The 20,666-nt window shown below is 38.5% G+C and overlaps 1 protein-coding gene across 1 annotated transcript in view; it reads left to right on the top strand.

The window, feature by feature from the left end:
- Window positions 1–16,081, top strand: part of TXNRD1 (thioredoxin reductase 1) — a 35,571-nt gene extending 19,490 nt beyond the window's left edge. Inside the window, exons 9-15 of the mRNA XM_084206350.1 lie at window positions 1,697–1,789; window positions 3,510–3,586; window positions 5,216–5,372; window positions 7,517–7,624; window positions 9,049–9,144; window positions 11,224–11,358; window positions 14,504–16,081. Coding sequence (XP_084062476.1) covers window positions 1,697–1,789; window positions 3,510–3,586; window positions 5,216–5,372; window positions 7,517–7,624; window positions 9,049–9,144; window positions 11,224–11,358; window positions 14,504–14,566 — 729 coding nt within the window. The 3' untranslated portion in view covers window positions 14,567–16,081. The remainder of the gene's footprint in view (window positions 1–1,696; window positions 1,790–3,509; window positions 3,587–5,215; window positions 5,373–7,516; window positions 7,625–9,048; window positions 9,145–11,223; window positions 11,359–14,503) is intronic.
- Window positions 16,082–20,666: the final 4,585 nt, after the last annotated feature.

Raw genomic sequence — 20,666 nt, 5'->3', positions numbered from 1 at the left:
ATTGCCAAATTTCAAATTTTCAGCCAGCAAATTCTGTTTATGTGCTGAGGATTAGTGAACTATCCAGAAAAGTAAATGGTCTTTAGAAGTATCATCTGTATAATGTACTTGGCAGAGTCCTTAAATACCTGCTCAATTTTTGTTGAATTCAGTAAGAGTACTCATGCAGTTACTTACATACATGTATAGGCACATGTATAGGTAAATTCATGTTGAATTTAAACCAAATTAGGAGTTCTGGAGCTTTTCTAATGGAAATTTGCCCTATCAAAGACTTCAGAGGGTGCTAACAGTATTTTTCTTTATGTTTTTTTTCACAGTAGTCCTTACTTATTTTGAAATAGCCAATCACGTATTAAGCAATTTCAATTTGGTGTTAAACCATGTGCTGCTGAGTTTAACACTTTGGGGTTTAAAACATTAAATTCAGTGAAGAATGTTCATTTCCCTTCTTAGCAGTATCAAGGGCAGCTTTAAAAATGCTCTTGCCAGTTCTGTGCGCATGAGCATCTCTCATAGAGTGAGAGTTGCTGTAAGAAGACAAAATGGATGTTTCCAGGAACTTAGTTTTTATGCAGGTTTTTGTTGCATAAATCCCATGGTGTATGAAAAGTAGGTATGATTATCTGGGTTTTTTGGCAGACATGGCCTTTTGTAAGCCCTAATGGGGAATGAGAAAGAAGGAAGTGTTTAGAAGCAGATAATTTCAACTAAATGGCAAACAAGGTCCTCCAGATGCATCCTGTGATGAACAGTCCATCACCACAGTCACAAAATGCACTTCTGTGTATTTTTCCCTGTCCCTTCACTATATGTCTTTGATTTCAATGGGAATAAAATATTTGGCCCTATTTCTGATTGAGAATATCCTTCAGCTTAAGTTGCTTGGTAGGTTTTGAGAAGATTTTCTCATCTCTCTCACACATTGTGTTTGAAGTTATGCATGTTGTGCTTATTAAAACCCTTTGTTGGGACTTTCGAAGGTAGAAGATTAATTATTATAAGTAATGTTGCCTTTGAATAGAAGCAGTTTAGCTTCACAGTTAGCACAGTGATCCTTTAAGATTGGTAGGATGACACAGTTGGCTTTTCTAAATTAAAAAAAAAGAACAGAAATAAAATCTCCATCATAAACTTTGCTCTTTCTGCCTCTAAATATTGAACATTAAGTAGGAACAAGGGTGTTGTTGAAAAGTACCTTGTCATCTGTAGCATGAACACTAAAATTTCCCAGAATTATGTTAAGTGTTGTATGTCTGTTGTGTGTACTGATGAGGGTTTTCTATGACAGTAGCTTCCCATGGGTGGAGGGAATGATGGCAGCACTTAGAGAAAACGGCTGATGATGTTTCCAGGCCTTGTAAGAGTTTCCTCCTACTTGCTTCCTCTGTCCCCAGAGGAATGAGGGCATTTGTGCCCAGGTCACGTGATGGGCTTGGACAAGAATTTAACCATGAGTCCACTTTTAAAAAGAGAAATGAGATTTTGTTTTGTTGGTCATAGAATAAATGCAGGGACATTTATAAACCTAAAAAAACCACATTAAAATATGCAAGTAGAAATGTAAAGAATCTTTAAAGTGCCTAATTACAACATGGTTAAAACTCGCTCAATGATATTTGGTGGGAAAAATATACATTGGTATATTTTTATTTGAAATTTTTTTTTACTCCATCTGATCCTCAAACTGTTGTAGGTTGAGCGGGTTGAGGAAGGATCTCCTGGAATACTGAAAGTTACAGCCAAGTCCACAACAGGGGATCAAATAATTGAAATGGAATACAATACTGTGAGTCCTGTCTATATGCATGAAGAATGTGAAATAGCCTTCCATTAAATGTTGATATTTTGTGGGGTGTTTTTATCCACACTTTAAGTTTTTAAAAATTGTTTTAGTCATTACAATATACTAATTGCACACACTCAGCAGGTAATTAATTTGGAAATAAAAGTCTCAAAGTCAATGGTTATTTTGCCTTGCCAAATCAGTTTGCATGCATTTGAAACCTGTTCCTTAGCTTAGAGGTGTAGATGAGCTTGGTTCTGTGGAATCAGTTGCAGGATTTTTTCCCCATGGAATATTTGTAATAAATTTTAAGGAATTATTTATAATAGCTTTCATAGCAATTTGGGCATGTTTTGTAGTTAGCACAAAACAATGGTCAGTGCAGGAGTTAAACAAACGGGTGACATGTCATCTGAAGACCTGCTCTTGACACATCTTCAGAAACACAGCTAATGCCTTGTGGCAAGTCAGTCAGGAAACTTAGTTACACACTTAAAACAGTAAAATTGCAGTGTGCAGGCATGGTATTGTACGTTTGATTGACTGTTTCCATCACACCTCACTCCACTCATTTTCATAGGCCTTGATGATGAAAGGAGAAAAAAAATTTGTGAATAGAGTATTTGTAACCACACAGAATGCATTAAGACAGGCCTTTGCCAGCCTGGGACTTCAGACTACAAATGCTGTGTGCCAGTGACCTCGTTTACCTGTACAGTGCATCAGTCATCCCCCAAAAAGGAGACACCTCAGTGCATCTGGGAGCCAGTACTGTGAGAAAGTTTAACAATGACAGCAGAGCTGTTCCACAGGCTTGTAATACTGGGGTTTTTCTAGTCCATAATAGTGAAAGCTTATTAGCAAGGAAATCAATACCATCCTTTCATTAACAAAACTTATGATTTCTTGTTGTTACATCGTCACTGAAATGCTGTCACTCCTCACAGAAGCTGTGAGCTGTGTGTGCTGCATTTTAAGACCTTCAGCTCTAAAGATGTGGTGTGTTTGATCATCTGTAAGACTTGAAGGAGATCTTGGGATTCCTTCAGGACAGTTCTTAGTTCTTATATGAAAAGCATTTTTAGTTATCTGGGCAGTTGTCCAAGACTACAAAGCATGTAGCAATTTTCCTTGTGATAGCAGAAGTTAGAACACGATTTGTTAAGTTAGCAGACTTGATAGGATGGGATTTTGGCCTTGACAAATGTTAAAACAAATAATATTCAAAAAACAATATTCTTTTACAGTGGTTGACTGAGAGCCTATATAAGTAAATTATATTTTCAGATTTAAAAAACCCTATTTTATGATATTTTTATTTGCTTAAGTATCTGAGTTTCTTTCTTAATGAGCCCTTCCCTTACGGAGCACTTTGGTATGGAGCATTTGCTCTGGTAAGGATTTGGGATAATACCTTGGTGAAAAACTGGAAGGAAATAAATAATCCATCCCTAACTGATTGGTTTAGAATATTCTTGGGTTATTCCTCTAGGGAAAGCTATTTGCCTGTTTTTAATCTTAGCATTAAAACCTAGTATTGTTAGGTCATGGTGGTAACATGGCTTGTCTTAAACTCTATGAATGTACAATGGATAACAAATGTATTCACCTTACTGTGACCAAGCCTTAGATACTAATCTCTAGTATGTTTTGAAGATAATAGCCAAAGGAAAATGAACTTTTGAGTTTTTAAAAATCAGTCATCTGCATTGCTGTTTTGCAGGTGCTGCTGGCAATTGGACGAGATCCATGCACAAGAAAAATTGGTTTAGACAAAGTCGGAGTGAATATCAACGAAAAGTAAGGACAGATGTCAGTGTACCACTCACTGCTGAGCTTGTGTCATGTGCTGTTACAATAGTAGTGGTGCAGAGACACCCAAAAGCTTTGAAGACAAATTTGTCTCGTGTTTCTGTACACTTGGACAGGAGACCATGCAGCAGATAACTGCATTTTCTCCCATGGTACTGCTACATTTGCTTTTTTGTTGCTGAAATGTCAATTTCTAATTCCTGGGAGAAAAAAGTGTCTATTTCATTCTTTCTGGATTTACAGGTTCATCTTAGCTTGTTCCAGCTACAGGGTTTTCTAGGATCTGTCAGTTGTTCCTTGTACTCTCTTTTTCTCATCTTCTTGCTTTTATCACCTCTTGGAACAAAAATCTGTTTGTTCATACAGGCTTTTAGAGCCGTGAGTTTTCTCATATTTTAATGTAAAAGCTACTATATACTATTTTGAAAGATAAGGGTCAGGTAGCGTTCCTTAAACTCCCACATGAAATTCTTGATGTGTTTTAGGTTTTGGAGGGTTTTATTTTTTTCTTGCCTTTAAGCAACCCTTGGATACAATCTGTGTCTTCTGTAGAAGAGTATTTGATGTTTAATGTTGTGAGGTTGTTGTACCAGGGAGTGGAGCTATCAGTAACATTTTCAGTATTGGTAACTAAAACATCTTGCAGGCATGTGGGTCCTCAGATATCTTCCCTGCAAAGAGAAAACAAGGTACCATGACCTTGACTAATGCAGAGTATTTATATATGAATACAGTAACTGATGTTGTCAAGGGGAACAATTGTGATATTTCAAATAAGTGGAAATTTTGGTCCACTCAAAATTGGCAGATCCATGTTGGCTTGTAGAACAGTACACATCTTTCTGATGTCAGGACACTTATTATTAGCTTAATAAAATGAATTATAAAGTTATTAGCATAACTGTATCATTTTTAGCAAGTGCAAAATTGAGGAAGTTGGATTTTTAATATGGGAATTGCTACTGGTTTCTCAAGTAACTGTGCGACTGTTTCCGTGTCTGTCTGATTAGGTTTCCCTGTTATATGTGTTTCCTGTGGTGATTACTGCACTATCTCGTTTATTGATGAAGTCGGAAATATTAATAATTAAAAACTTCCATTAGCTCAGTGCACTTACAGCTAAAAACTTGCTGGCTGTCCCTTAGGTAGGATGTGTAACAGCTTGACCTGTCTCTGTTTAGGAGCCTGAAGAATAAGTTTCTATAAACAGGTTCAGCCACTGGACTGAAATTTCAGTAGTGGAAAAATTGTTTTGTCCTACAAAAGGAGTGGGAAAGTGTCTCTTCCTGTCATACCTGCAAGTTGCCAGTATGCAGCTCAGCTGGTGGTAGAAAGTGTTTCAGGAAGAGATTTATGCTTCACCTCAGTGATTCAGGAGATGAATTGCGGTTTCTGAAGCTACCTCCTTATCCAGTGTGTGAATTCCTGTAGTTTTGGTCAAATTTGCCCTATTTTTTATTGCTGCCCGAGACTGTAAGATTATGAATACAAATTCTTTCCTTCATACTTTACACACAAGTCTTTCTCTTAAAGCTAAGAGGCCTGCATGGTTATTTACACCTCCAGCCTTCACAGCAGAACATTTAGATCTTTTTTTCTTGCTAATTCCAATTGCAGAACGGGAAAAATTCCTGTCAATGATGAGGAGCAGACAAATGTTCCGTATATCTATGCTGTTGGAGATATCCTGCAGGACAAGCTGGAACTCACACCAGTGGCAATCCAGGCAGGAAGGTTGTTAGTTCGGAGGCTTTATGCTGGGGCAACCACTAAGGTAAGGAAGCAGTTGCCACAAAACACTGTCACTGCTCTGCTTCTAAGTGCAGAGTGCAAGTCTGCTTGCTTGTGGAAAACCCAGTGGAATTTTAAGGATTGGCTTTGATGATCATTTTAATTTTCCCCCAGCAAAGATATTACTGCAGATGTGTTTGACTAATTGTGTAGGATGAGATGAATCCTTGTGGATTAAAGAGTAGTCTCTTTTTTTTCCTATTAAGAGGGTTTAGTTTTCTCTCAAAGTATAATGATAATGAAGTTAACAGAGGTCATTTAACTTGCTTTTATTTCTACTGCCTTCCTTAAAAGTCATCTTTCCCATACTTTTAAGTGCTTTAACACCAATTCAAAGGCAGTTTGCTGAACCTACCTTCGGTCCCTAAATAGAATGGAATAGGAGTTTGTGATTTTAATTTTCAGTGTTATTGTAATGTTTTTTGGTTTTTTTTTCATTTCTCATCTGTATGTTTTCAACATAATATGCAGTCCTAATTGTAGTTAAATGTGGACACAAAGGAAGATGAGATGTACCAGTAACTCAGCACATGTTTATACCTGAGCAGTTGAATTAATGGATTCAGTGTTCATGTTTCGTACTAGTGTAGTTCTGGGTTTCAGCCAGGTTATGGTTGTTCAAATGGGAGTAATGTGGGTACTCATGTACACCTTATGTTTAAATGGGAGTAATGGTTGTTCAAATGGGAGTAATGTGGGTACTCATTTACACTTATGTTTAAACCAGAAGGAAAGGAGAGTGCCTTTAAAGAACTGTTACACTGAATATGGGTGCTTGTCTTACCTTTATAACCATATGGCATGACCATAAAGGTTTCTTCCTTTCAGAACCTGCAAGTTCAACTATCAGCCAGATTTAGAGCATGATTGAGTTGTTTGTTTTACATTGGCCGGTACTGCAGTAACAGAGCCCTGAATCAGTACACGTAATGTCATTGAAGTAGCCAGGCAAGGTTTAAGAAACCATAGCAGAAGCCAATTTTTTTTATTGCTGCAATGCTATGGATATGTGTTAATTTATGTTTTATGCTAGCTAAGTCTGTCAAGGTTAAATTTGCCATGCTGCCAAAGGAAGCATTCTTATTCAGTGAATCCAAGAAATGAGTAACTACTTTAAAAAAATGGGAATGTGGCTTATACTGCCTTTGTAACAAATCTGCAGAAGGTGAAATGTAATGAGGTGTTAGGTGGGGCAAGAACAGTAGTCAGCACCTTAGCTGATCTCCAGTCACAAAGGAAATTAGAGTTGAAATATGTAGAAAATAAAATTGCTAGACATGAAATAGAGCTGACCAGCCTGCGAGTCTGCTATGGCAGAATGACTCATTTGGTGTATATGGGAAGAGCAGTGTATGTTTGTTTATTTTGAGTCTAGTGAAGGCTTTTGACACTGTCTCCATAACATTGTCATGGAGAAAGGGATGAATTGCAGGCTGGGTGAGTGTGGGCAGTGAGGTGGGTTGAAAACTGGCTGAACAGACAAGCTTGAAGGGCTGTGACCAGCATTCCAGAGACCAGCTGAGGGCCAGTCACTTGTTGTGTGCCACAGGTTTGGGCTTGGTTCCAGTGCTGTTTAACAGCTAAACTAATGGATCTGGATGCTGAGAACAAGGGCACCCTCAGAAAGTTCAGAGATGATACAAAACTGGGAGAATTGACAAGTTTTCACTGTCCCCCCAGAGGTTGTACTGCATGTCATTGATTCTTTGGCATCACCTAGGCCACAGCTGATGAAAAATGAGTTTTGAATGGTAGTGGTGCCCTTGCGGCATCCCCAACTGAAAATAGAATGCTTTGTAGAAGTGGTTGAACAGGCAATTTTTATCTCCAGTTTGACCTGTGATCTGGTACATTTTTTAAATGGGGCACTGAATTTCCTTTTCCATTTAATCAATGCACACTAATGTTTGAGTGGCTTCAAGCTGTCTTTTATTTTTCCTGCTCTAATTAGCACCTCTGGAATGAACAAAGCAAAACCTGCACCTTAATTTAAGACAATTTAAAAAAACCTAAAGAGCTTTCAGAATTGTGAATAATCAGGCTTTTCTTCCTGTGTTTCAGACTGCTATACGCTGGTTTTATTACTGATGTTGTGTGGGTTCTTGTTTTGTTTTGAATGCCATACAGTGTGACTATGTGAATGTTCCAACTACTGTATTTACTCCTTTGGAGTATGGAGCCTGTGGGTACTCTGAAGAGACCGCAGTGGAGAAATTTGGGGAGGAAAACATTGAGGTAAATGCCTTAATTTCATCTGGGTTTTAGTTTTCCAATTTGTAATTTAAAATAATATTAAGAGTAACTTAAAACAGGAATTTGTGCTCTGATGTAAGGACAGGAGGTGACTAGATACATTTTTTCTCTTCTTTGGCTGTTCCTAGACATGTTATAAAAATAATCCTCAATTCCAAAAGCTCTAATTGCAGATATGTTCTGTTTTAGGCAAACGGGGGCTTAAAGGTGGACTGTTTGGTTTAAAAAAAATAGAAAAAGGGTTTCTTTGTATCTCAAAATACTTCAGGATAATTTTAAAGTGGGCATATGCTGGAAGCAATACACTGGTTTTAATGACAAAATGGAGCTTTTGTACCTACAGCATGACAAATTTCTCACCATAGTGATTTTTACTTTATAAAGCCAAATGTTAGCTAATTTTTCTGTTTCCTTTCACTGTACAAAGAAGTATGTTCTTAATTATAGTCATGTGAGTAATCCCTTTTCATTCCCTGGGATTGCTGGTCAGTAGTGAGATTAGACAAATTTCACTTCTGACCAGCAATCCCAGGGAATGAAAAGGAATTACTCACATGAGCAATTATAAGCACTAAGTGTCTGAGGCTGTTCTTCCAAAATGCTGTACTGACCACACTACAGAAAGCATGAGGGGAGGAAATCTCACAATAAACTGAACTTTTATGTCCTGCAAATATCACCTGAGGATTCTGTAAGTATCATTATTTACATAAATAAGCAGGGAGGTGGTAGTGCATGAAGCTGAGAACTTGTCCCCCTCTTAGCTGACATTTTCTGATTTGAACTGTGGAGGAAAATAAGTAAATAAAACTCAAAATGGCAGTGTGAAAAATACTGTTAACCTGCCCACAGGTTAAAGGCAAAGGCCTAAATTCTTTTCTCCCTGCAAAGTTTGTATATGCCCAGTCAAATTTTTGTTATTGAGTGAAATTCTTGGTGTTATATGTGAAACACTGGACACTTTATTCTGGAAAATGTGCTTTTGATTTCCACAGCATTTTATTTTTTAAAATGTGCACCCAAAAGCATTTGTGCTCTAAGTCCTCATTTAATGTATTCTGACCTCTTTATTGTGTCACCTTATTGGCTTTTGTTTTTGCAAGCCTCAATAAGATTATTGAGTCTCTTGTGATTTTGTAATTTAATAAGAGCGTAGTGAACTGTGTCCTGAAAGTGCAATATTCTTATGGCTTCTCTTTTTTAAATTATTGGATGTCAGTAGTACTTGGATAATAGAGACTTCTGTCTTTGGCATTCCTTAAGGGAAAAGAGTATCATCATGATTTCAGATGTTCTAAATGCTGTGTACATAGCTCATTATTTAGGATAACCTGGTGGCTTTTGGAAGATCATGTTCTCTTCTTGGAAATTTTACTACTCTTTTTTAACCTGTGTTTTATTTCCAGGTGTACCATAATCACTTCTGGCCACTGGAGTGGACTGTGCCATCCAGAGATAACAACAAATGCTATGCAAAGATAATTTGCAACATTCAAGATAACGTAAGTGCATCTTTCCTTCCCGGGAAAACACTATCTAAATGTTTATAATAAAACTGTTGATGACACAAGAGCTATAAATAGGTTGTCTTTAACAAATTAAAAATAATTTAAATTTGCCTACCTTTAAGGGTAATAAATATTTATAGTGATACATATTTCTGTGTATAGAAAACCAACTCCCAGTAAAATACAAAGTTCTGCCATTGCTGTTTGTACATGATACTTCTTCCATATATGTAAAATAAGAAGTAGAGATCTTTAGACTGTTGATTAACTTTGAGAAGTGAGCAAATCAATGCATGTAAAAATGGTTAGGAATTTTATTGGTTTATTCTCTCCGCCCCAGACTTGGACATTCTCTTCTGGGACACTCTTCTCTCTGAAATTGAGGTCTCTCAGAAACTATCACAACTTGTAACCTCTCCGAATTCACATGTGTTCATAAACCTCTTGAGCTTGTTCTACCAGGATAATGTATCTTGCCTGCACAAATCCCATTTCGGGTGATAATGCCAGGATTATCCTTGGACTAGGATCAAATTTCCTGGCCATGGAAATGTACAGTACCCACTGAGGCAAAAGCAAAACTAGTAATTGGTTAGAAGAATTGGTGTGGCCATCTCAGAATGATCGTCTGTTCAATATAATGCAGTTGATTTTATTAATATAAGTTATTACGAAGAGTAATATTCTATTAAAATATACTCCTGTTAAGATGGTGGCATAGCTATCTGTCCTATAAGAAAGAGACCAAAACTTACTTAACCTATATTCATCTTTCTTAGATACAGATTTATCTTCCTGCTGTCTTTCTAAGCATCTTGTCAACATTTTGTAAAATTTGCAAACCTGTCCATCTCCTCTCTCTGGAGGAGTTTGCAGTAGTGTGGAAGGTATTTTAGAATGTTTAGCTATGCTCTAATCCAGAGCCACTTAAGAAAATGCAAAGGTTTAATGGTGATTTAAAGTGTTTTATTAATTTATTTTCACTTCTTGTCTTGAAAAATTGAAATGTGTTTAAACATCTAGGGATAGTGTTGAAAGTTACCCCGAAAAAAAAACTAGTTCAGTAACTATTTAAAACTCTCATTGCCTTGGTTTCATTGCTATGGTTTTATTTTGACATATGTCAATATTTTTAAAGGAAAATTAGGATAATTCCATTTTACTTATTACCCGATTATAGCTTTTCTTATTTAAATAAACCCTGTGGTAAATCTCAGTCCTCAGATTTACTGAAAGAATAATAATCTTTCAATAGTACTCACTCTACCCAATACATGTGATATTTAGCAGGAAGAGCAGATAACTTTTGATACTCAACTGAGCTATGTCTGTGCTCACCAAAAACTGATGAATCCCCTGAAGGCCACTACAGCTCACAGCAGGTGACATGTGCTAAATTTTCATGTTTCTCTCATTAAGAGAAGCAGGTCAAGCCAGTACAGCTTGTTCTGCTGGGTGTTTTCTGAGGATGTATGTGCAGTGTGATGTGTTCTACAATTGAACAGGAGTATAGAGAGGAGGAGTGTGAATGGTATCTTCCTTGTAACTGGATGGATTTTTTGCCAGTCTCTAAGTGTATTATATTTGCCAGTCTCTCCCACTGAAAGCCAACACTGCCACAAGAGTCATTGACAGTTCAGTTATAATAGACTTCTTGCCATGTCTGGTTGGCCACAACTTCAGCTTGTGGTCCTTTCCTGTGAGCAACTATCAAACTGAAAATTCTTCAACAAATACAGACCCTGTAGCCACCTACCACAGGTCCCCATACTGAAAACCTTAATGCAGTGTGCTCACCTTTAGTTAGGCAAGTGTTCTGTTGGCATGAGTGGAATAACTCGCCTGAATAAAATTTCCTGAGTTCCTAGTTGAATCTTTGGAGAGAGAGAACAAAATTACACCACCTCACGTCTGTTGGTGCTAATGATAATTCACATTTTAGTGGTTACATTCATTTGTGATACGTTTTGTGAGCTGATTAAATTCTATACTCTGAATAAGAAAGCTTTGCACATTGTCTAAAGAGAGCTGAATTCATGATTGAACTTGCATTTGATTGTCTTTGGCATTTAGGAGAGAGTCATTGGCTTCCATATCCTTGGTCCAAATGCTGGAGAAGTCACCCAAGGGTTTGCAGCTGCTATTAAATGTGGGTTGACAAAAGAACAACTGGATAGCACCGTGGGAATTCATCCTGTCTGTGCAGAGGTTTGTATACAAAGTCACCTCAAAGCCCAGCTTTCATGGCATTCTAGGGTAAGGTGTTAGAAATCTGAATAACAGAGCTCTATTAAAGAGGTCCAAATTTGCAGGAAGGTAGGGGGGAGGAAAGGAGAGGAAATTATCTGGTTTTAATATTTAGAATTCTAACTCTTAGGCTTAGTCTGGGATTTTTTGAATTCTTTTTTTTAAATTGTGTTCAGTTGTGAAAAGTTTATGCCTTCCCTTAATCCAATTCTCTCTCTACTGGGAAGTATAGAATTTTTATCCCACTCAAGATTATGAAGGCTTCAAATACTATTTCTGCTAAAGTGGTTGTCAAAGCTAGATTAGTGTACCCAAAATAGGCTTACAAACTAGTGCTGGGAAAGGGGACCAGTTACATGACAATCTTTCTATTAAACTCTCTCCTCTTAAAGATCTGTTCTTTATCCTGTAGGCTTTCAATTCATGAAGCCCCACAAATATTTCCTCTTTTTATCTTGGTGTTAGTCTTTAATGAAGAGCTCAATTTTCTCTAGCAGGTGCAGAACAGCTCCTCCCAGATGTAAATCAGAGATTGATTTTAGTAGCATTAGGACCAGTTTATATTAGCTGAGGATCCCGGAAATCTTTTTTATGACCTGTGTAAGTCTTCATACAGAGTCTCTGGTTGTGTTAGAAGAAAAGCAGTACAAGGGAGCACCAGAATGCTCCTCTGCAGAAGTGACATCCACCTCTCTTCTTTCCTACTTTCTAGGTGGTTTAGTAAAAGCAATGCAAAACTCCATTAATTGACTGCTGGCAATCTGAATCCTCTACAAAGCATCCACAATATGTTCTGTTCTTTGTAGTACCATCTAATGGCGTTCTTGGAGGCCCTTGAAGACGGCTTATCTCCCAGGGGGCCTGTGGAGGGGGATGTCTGAGGGCAGCATTCAAACCTGTGAACTCAAGTGGGGTATTTGCATATGCAGTGTGAAGAGAGGATGAGAGTCATAATTTATTCTGGACATCTGAGCTGCTAAAACTGAAACTGAATAGAATGATGATTAGACATAATTCAGGGAGGTAATTTCAGATAAGCATATTTGTTTGAGTGGGGGAGAAAGAAATTGGCTCAGGAGAAAAACTCTTTTTAAAAGCTCAGGGAACGCTGATCATTTTTAGTGACAGTCTTCAAAAGGGTTTTTTATGCTTTTACTTAATTTAATCTCTTGAGCAGTAAACAAAAATCAAAGTGCAAGATGGCATTCTTTGATTAGAAAAATGCTTGAAAGCTGGGATTTGTGAGGAATGAGCATAGTGGATGAATAAAACGATGGATAATATCACTGTTATCTTTGTTACATCCCTGTAAAAGCTAGAGGAAATGATTTGAACAGGAAAGGGCCAGTGTTACAGGGTCAAGTGCTGACATCTTCACTGGCACTAGTACTAATTAATTGCTGTGTCTTGTGAAACATGGTTTTATTCCACTTGAAGAAAACCTTAAGACCGAGGGTCCCATTCTCACTGTCTACAAATTAGAGCCAGATTTTCCTTCTCTTTTTGAAGCAGCATTTTATTCTGCAGAAAACAGGAGCTCAGAATGGAATTTCTTGCAAGGTTGTGTGCAAATAACTGCAAGCTCAGAATTGGTAGGACCTCAGCCCTACAGAGAATTACATCTCAGCCTCAACTGCACTGTGCTGCCTGAAATTTAGGGGGGTACTATTGACCATCTGTGGTGAAGAGAAATTGTCTCGTAAAAGCCTGGGTGATTCTTCCAGGGAGCTAATGATGGCTTTCCATCCATTGGATCTAAGATTTTGTCTTCTCTTAAGTAACAAACAAATTCTATCTAAAATACTTATTTCCTGGCTTACTAGGGAGCAGCGTGGTCCCCTCCACACCTGGAGCTTGCAGTCTGGCCAGGAGGAAAGCAGATAAATTTAGTTCTTTTTAATCTTGGTCTTTTGAAGTGAAATAACAATAAATGAAGACTCCCGTATGTTGTCAGGCTGTGGATCAGAAATAAAATCTACAAACCCCTCTCTCAAAACATGCACTATATTTTAGAGAAGTCACTGTTCTTATGCCATATATATTAGATATGCCTTTGTCTTCCTGATTTGTGTATAATGCTTTATGTGCTTATAGAAAGTGGAAGAGGTTTATCAATTATTGATGTTGTCCTCTGAAGAGCTGCTAGCAGTCTTAATGCAGCAAAGCTTCTACTTAAAGAAATATAGGTCTTTCTGATCACCATTATCTTTAGATACTTCAAGGTTATTTGAATAGCTGAAATGTGTATGTACTTTATTCTGTGCTAAGTTTATTCGTTCTGAGAGATGGCTCTGATGATAACTAATTATTCCAACTTTGAAACATTTAGATAGCAGTGATTTTGATTTCCCTTTTTCCTTTCTATATTGTATGTATGCAAAACAATGCAATTATTTGCATAGTAAAGTATCAGTATTAAGCAAATTTTTGTAGAATTTTCCTTCCCAAATTTTAAGCTGTTAATTTTACAATAATTATTCAGGAATTTTTAATATATATATATATATGTGTGTGTGTGTGTGTGTGTGTGTTTTTCTTTAATGTGACTTGAAAGCAGTAAAGACTGGAATTTTTCAAACTAGTTTTACTCAGTGTTTCCATAGCTATTGTCAAGAGGACACAGATACCAAACATAATGTCTTTGTCAGCAATCACTTCCACATTTCTATAATAGCTAGAAAAGCACAAAGGCAAAATTCTCTCCAAATGACCGGGCCTTGAGTTAACTTCACTTTCCCCAACAAAGAAGTTTTCTTTGAGCCATAAAGACACTTATTGATTAGGTGTACTGAAGTCTATTATTGCTGAGCTTGTTCCCACTGTAAAAACTTAGGAGCATTAAGATGAGAGGTGGTATAAAGCCATGTGACTTCCTTAATTCCTTCTTTTCCACTGTAAAAGGGAGAACATAAGCTAAATGCAGAGAACAAAAGTAATTTGTATGTGTGTGTGTGCTGTTTAATGGCAAGGATTTTAAAAGTATGATTTTCATTATTTTCTTACTTTAAGAAGTGGCGGCTGTTTTGAGCATCAGGCCCAAGTTAATCTTTCAGGAAAAAAAATAAAATTAGCCATACTGAGAATCTTCTTTCTTCTTTGTCTCAAGGTATTCACCACCCTGTCTGTGACTAAGCGTTCTGGTGAAAACACCGCTGTGAGTGGATGCTGAGGTTAAATTCCCCCATCCTTGCTATTGCCAGAGACTGACTTTCATCACAGTGTCTGACTCCTGCAATTCGGAAGATTTTGGGAGAAGTCGCCCTTGGACACTTGCAGAAATGTGTAGAGCTTAACCTCGACACTCCATCATCCTAAGGAGAAGAGCTCTGTGGGAGCTGGTCACTTGTGGTGCCTGGCTGGCAATTAGCAATGCAATGGGAAACTTGACTGTTAGTTGCTGATTAGCAGGGCATTTAAAAAATGCCTTCATGAAGTCATAGCCTGAAACCTGCATTGTCTGGTGGGCAGTGATGGAAGAACTGCTAGCACAGCTGGAAAACAACTGTTTTGGTTTGGCTTTATTCCTCTCTAGTTTCTTTCCTGAACATTCCTTTCTAATTCTTTTCAGAACAAAGAACTTCCCAACTCAGAAAAAAATCCCCCGAAGTTCAGGTAGTTGAATCAGATGAAATAGCTCCTGTGTTCTGGATCATGACACAGCAAATGCATAAGCATACATTTTACCTGCTCACATGCCTATGGAGGGCAAGTTCTACTTGTTTGATCATGAGGAAGAAAATAGCCTTGGAAAAAAATTTATTACCACCTAAAATAACGTATTTCTTACCTTCCAAACTGACTCTGACTTTTTATTTAGAGAGCCTTATTTGTGAAAACTTTTTTCTCAATGAGAAAGGAAAATAATTTATGAAGGCCTTTTGATACAGAAAGTTGTTGTGTTTCTTCCCTGAAATCATGCATATAATGCAGATTTGATGATCTTCGCTCTTCCTGAAACTTATGTGATTACAATGAATCTGATTTGGAGCTGACAGAATTCCAATGTTGAATGAATTGTCCTTCCAAGAACTCTGTGTAACTTCATTAAATCTGAGTAAATTTCTTTCTTTCCCGGTGAGCTGTCATAAGCTGCACTATTTCAGGTCTAAACTGGCCACTTTGAACACAAAAGTACTGAGATTTCCTGGAGATTAGTGAGCCCTTAGAATAAAAAAAAAATAACACAACCAAACAACACTCCCCCAAAACAGCTATCCAAACAAACCCTCCAGCCAAACTCCAAAAACCAGTAGTGAAAAATCTGTTGTGTAGATAGGGTCTAAAAGTTCTATTTAGTTCCATGTGTGCTATGTTTTATATTTAATTAAGAAAACAATAGTTTTAAATCAGAGGTTTTATTGAAAATATCAGATTCTTGAATATCCCTCCTGTGTTGGATAAGCTGCATATTTACTTGTCAAGAAATGGCAAAAGTGGCTCTTTGTAATGGAGATGAATGTGGTTTTTTGATCTGTTTTTCCATTTCCCTCTCTTTTAGCAGAAAGGTTTGGATTAGTTTTGTTAAATGGCTCTTGGGAGTTCAGTAGTGCAGTGTGAACAGGGGGTGAATTCCCCAGCCCTGTGGGCAGAATGCCTCACGCCTAAATTCCTACCTGGTAACAAATTCTTGTATTTCTACTGAGATTTCTAAAACAGTGTTGTAAGTTATTTTTATAAACCCATACACAACTGAAGGATTTTAAAACATGTTTTGTATGGTATCTTGAAGGGTCTGTGATGGTATTTTTCTGGTCAGTTTAATAAATAAATCGATTTGCACAAGCAGATGCTCCTTGTGATGCCTCTTCCAAGCAGACACCAGGTGACAGCAAGGTGACTGTTTTTTCAAGGGCCAGAAGAGGGCACGGTGATAAACCCAGCTTGATTTGCCTTTGTCTCTTGCATTTTGAAGGTATATATTTCTCTTAAAAACAGGGCTTGAGGCTGTTTCATGAGCATTTGTTTTGCATGTTAATATTTCAAAAGGACATACCTAAAAATAAAAGAGAATTAGGAAATAAATCTTACACTATTTGCACCAGCTGCCATCCATGTAACTTCTGAAAACCCAGGAGTGCCGGTTCCTGAGCTGCTGGGCAGTGTAGCTGCTATTTAAGCACATGGATAGCAGCATTTTCAAGCAGGTGTCTAAGAAAAGTTCTGGAGATCTTCATTTCTTGGAGGGAATAAAGATATGTATGAGCTTGGCTTTGCAAGGCTGGACCTACACATATCTCTTCTTGGGTCACCTCATCATTTATGATGCATGTTTCTACACTAATTGCTTACATTTCAGTAGGTGTTGGGCTTAATTACTTCTATTTTTACTTCAAATTTTAAATTGTGAGACTTTTTTTGGTAGAGTTTTTCCTATTAATCCTCCTGAAATATTTCCATCCTGGAGGCAACCATTTGTGCCTCCAGGGTGTTTTGGTTTGGAGGCTGCTGGTGGGGGGGTGGGAGTAGAGCAAGGGCTTTGGCATCCATCAGGGAGAGTAGGAAGGATTGCCAGTGTGGAAAGGCAAAGGCACAGTGCAACTCACATGCTGTGATGGGTACCAGAGGGCTTGGTGGGGGGGGTATGGCTGAGAGCGCTCCCAAGAGTCCATGGAGCTTGGGAAATGCAGGAGGGCCTCTGCAGTGTGAGCCTGCCCTTCAGCTGGGCCCATCCTGCAGGGTTTGTGGGAGCCTGCAGATCTAAATATGTGTGTTTTCCTTTTATTTGCCAAATGCTCCTGACCCGTGTTCTGTTGTGCAGAATTTGACTTTACACATACGATTTCTTTTTCATTCAGTTGTTCCTTTTATGTCTCTTTTCTAAAGGCTAGAAATCTTCCTAGTTACAGACTTGTCTGAGGGAGTTCTCCCAGTGCACTTCTGCATCTTAACATCATGAAATAAGCTACTACCAAGTGGGGTGTATATCAGGACAGAGAAGGAAGACTTACCTTTCCCCTAGCAAACCTCTGTGACTTGACTTGCTCAGCACCACCAGTGACTCCTGACCCACCCCATCAAGTTGGCTGACCATCAGGTGCCAACAAAGGATGTTTTTTTTACCAGGCAGGTCATGCTGTGGCCAGGCTCCTTGAGGTGAGGCCGTTCCCTGCTGCAAGTGGCCATCATGAGCCCAAAGGAGTATCCATCCCCTTCTCTTGACTGCAACAGAAGCTAGTTTAGGCATGTAGTGACAAATCTGCAGCTAAATCCCAGATCCTTCCTTCCTCTGTGTATACTTGTCTCATCAAGTGATTCTTTCCATGAAAATACGGTTTATCCTAGGTTAGGCACAGAGTAAGTTGAGCTCTGCCTTTTCATTTGCTTTCAAAAATAAATGGTAATACATTTAGCCTGAAGATCTTCTTTCCCTCTTAATGTCAGTGTAAATTGACAACCCATGATGAAAAGTGTGTGTATGCCATGCGCTGTGATGTGAGGTAGGCAAAAGTGGTGACTTGCTTTTGGGTTTGACCCAGAGTACCTTTTCACACTCTGGAGCTTCTGCACAATCACATATATCTATGTGTATATACAGATACATATACATGAACTGTGGGATGGGGCAACTCAAGGTCTTTGCAGCCAAATTTTCTCTTGGGTGACACTTTGAGGTTGCTACATCATGGAAGGGAGGGACAATGCAGAGAGAGAAACTGCATGATGTGAAGTGACTCATAGACCCAACACCACAAGCGTATCTGAAAATAAAAACTCATCACTTGTTTTAACTTCCTCTGGGGTGTGGGGGGCCACAATGGAGCTGTGTGTAGAAGAGGGCTACGGCAGGTCAGCATCATGGTGCCAGAACAAAAGGGGATACAGAGAGACCGCACCACCCTTATTTATGTTTTTCTTGGCTCTGCAAGCACCATTTCTTCCTTACCTCTAGAGCTGCTAAAAATAACCACACTAAATTAATGGCTTACACTCACATTAAACTGTTGAAATTGCACTGGTCACTCCAACGTGGCATGCCAAAAGGGCTGCTTATTGCACATTTAAAGCTTATGTCCTCCAGCTTTCTTTTTGGTAGCTGAAGTTGGGCAGGTAATCCTGACTGTGGAGGTGTTTGCTTTTTCTTAGAGCAGTGATTTCTTGGAGGAGGGTCAGCTGCAATCCAGGGAAGGTAGAATGTGGCCCATGTCTGAGGTTAGTAGTCTCCCTGAGGGCTTCAACAATGGACTTGTGGGTTATTCTAGAGGATTTTTGATGAGCAGAACTGGTCACAGGGCTGGAACAGGTGAAGGCAGCATGTCAACACTATTTCTGCAGATCACCCCCCCCCAAACACTCTGAACAGCTCTTACTGCAGGCTCAGAGGAGGAAGCTAAGCAGTGATGCTGCTAACCACTTTGAATGTGTTATTTTAATGAGTCTGACAGATGGGAACTGAGCCTTAGTTCATTTCTCTTCTCTCTGAGGTACAATGTTAAAAGAAAACAATGGAAAATGTATGGGAACCACAGCTCAGTGCTCAGACAGCTCTTGGGCTCTTTTTAATGCCTGAGGCCAATTAAAGCACAGTTGTTAGGTTGGGACACTTGATGGGAAGTATATTGGTGTGTGTACATGTGTGCCTTTCAATTTAGGAAGATAAAAATGAAAAATGTGTGTGAAAGCAAGAGTTAGACTCTTGACTAGGCTGGGGATGTATACATGAAACATCAGCTGTGTACACTGTGAAGTGCCTTTGAAGGTAAAGTCATGGAGGAAATCAAAGCAGCCTGAAAATAAAACCGGTGAGGAAGTTGCCATAAAGCACCTCAAAGTAGTGCCTGATTTAGACATGCTGCCTCCTACAAATTAGACAGAAGAAAAGCAGTGCACTCAGGAAATGCGAAGTGCTACTGATTTTCTTAGAAAAAGAGGCATGGTACCAACACCTATTTAAATGTTGCAGAGCTTTAACACTCTGAGTTTATACATATTTACTTTTGCTTTAATCTGCTTGTCTTTCTTCTCCTTTTGTTTCTTTACCACTTTTTTTATTGTTTTAGACTTGTCTTGTGGAGTTCTCTCAGCATGTTTTTAACAGTCCTAAAATCATAAAACTTTTGGGAAAGGCAAACAAGGAGCAAGGATTCACCATTTCTCACCACAGAAGAGCTATGGCTGAAGCCGTCAAGGAAGGCTGGGGTTTTCTGCATTACACATAACTAAGTGCAAGTCACTGTCATGGTATGTTATAATCTAAATATACTCCTGTGTTGAAAAAGAGATTAATTGTATGCATACAGAGTGGGGGTTAGTGAAATCTGACTGTAGTTTATGGTGCAGGATGCCCATACACCCACAAGTGGTGGAAGCTTGGGCAGGAATCCTATAGAAAACATAATTACATATTCATTATGGGTTTTGTTATGTAACTTTCAACTAATCATTTTTTAGTGAAGTGGTCAGACCTGCAGTTTACATGAAGGTGTTTTGTCTCCATTTTGGAGTGGTTCTAGCACTGTGCAGTTGTTGCAAGGTGTGTTCAACTGAATGTTTGAAGAACATTCAGTTCTCCTCTGGTGGTGCCGTGAGCTGAATCAATGTCTTTGGTATGTAAAAATGGCATTATCCTGTCTAAGATACTTCAGCTGAGAGAGTTGTTAACACCACTTCTGTATGTGAATTCTCTCATGCACAGCTGCTGTGGATTCCCCATGTGTCTGCCCTGGTTGATGACACCAAACCCTGTGGATACAGAAGAATTACAATAATTGTTTCTGAAGGGTGATTTGTACTGGAGACTGCAAGCTCAGTTACCTTCTGAGCTCACTGCTCACATAGTTCTCTGGAGAATGAAGCTCTCCCCAGCTGGCCCTGCATTCATCCATTTTTCAGTTTGATGGGTTTTCTTTTCAGACCTTCTCCTCTTCTTTCCTGAAAGAGGATAAACCCATCAAAACAGACAAAACCAGAAGCCATCACTACCACTTCAGATGAAAAACTGCCTTTTTAAAGGCTAAAATCATGAAGAGCCAAATCTCACTCTAGGGAAAGGAAGCCTTGACAGAATTGACTGCTCTGGACTGTGATATAATGATACATATTTCTGTGGAGGAGGGTTTCTGTGCTTTGAGTGGAGATGAGACATCTCCACAGATCAGTTACTTAATCCTATTAATATAAATTGAGAATTTTTGTTGTGATGGCACCAATCTTATTCCAGCTGGCATTAAAACCTGCCATTCTGGTGGGCAGAGAAGTCAAGTTAGGAATAGCTACAGGAATTGATTTACCTCTCATGTAAGGCAAAACTATGTGTCACAACAGAGCATCAT

This window comes from Fringilla coelebs (genome assembly GCF_963513975.1).
Source record: "Fringilla coelebs genome assembly, chromosome: 5".
NCBI classification, from domain to species: domain Eukaryota; kingdom Metazoa; phylum Chordata; class Aves; order Passeriformes; family Fringillidae; genus Fringilla; species Fringilla coelebs.
This window is presented reverse-complemented; position numbering and strand designations above follow the sequence as displayed.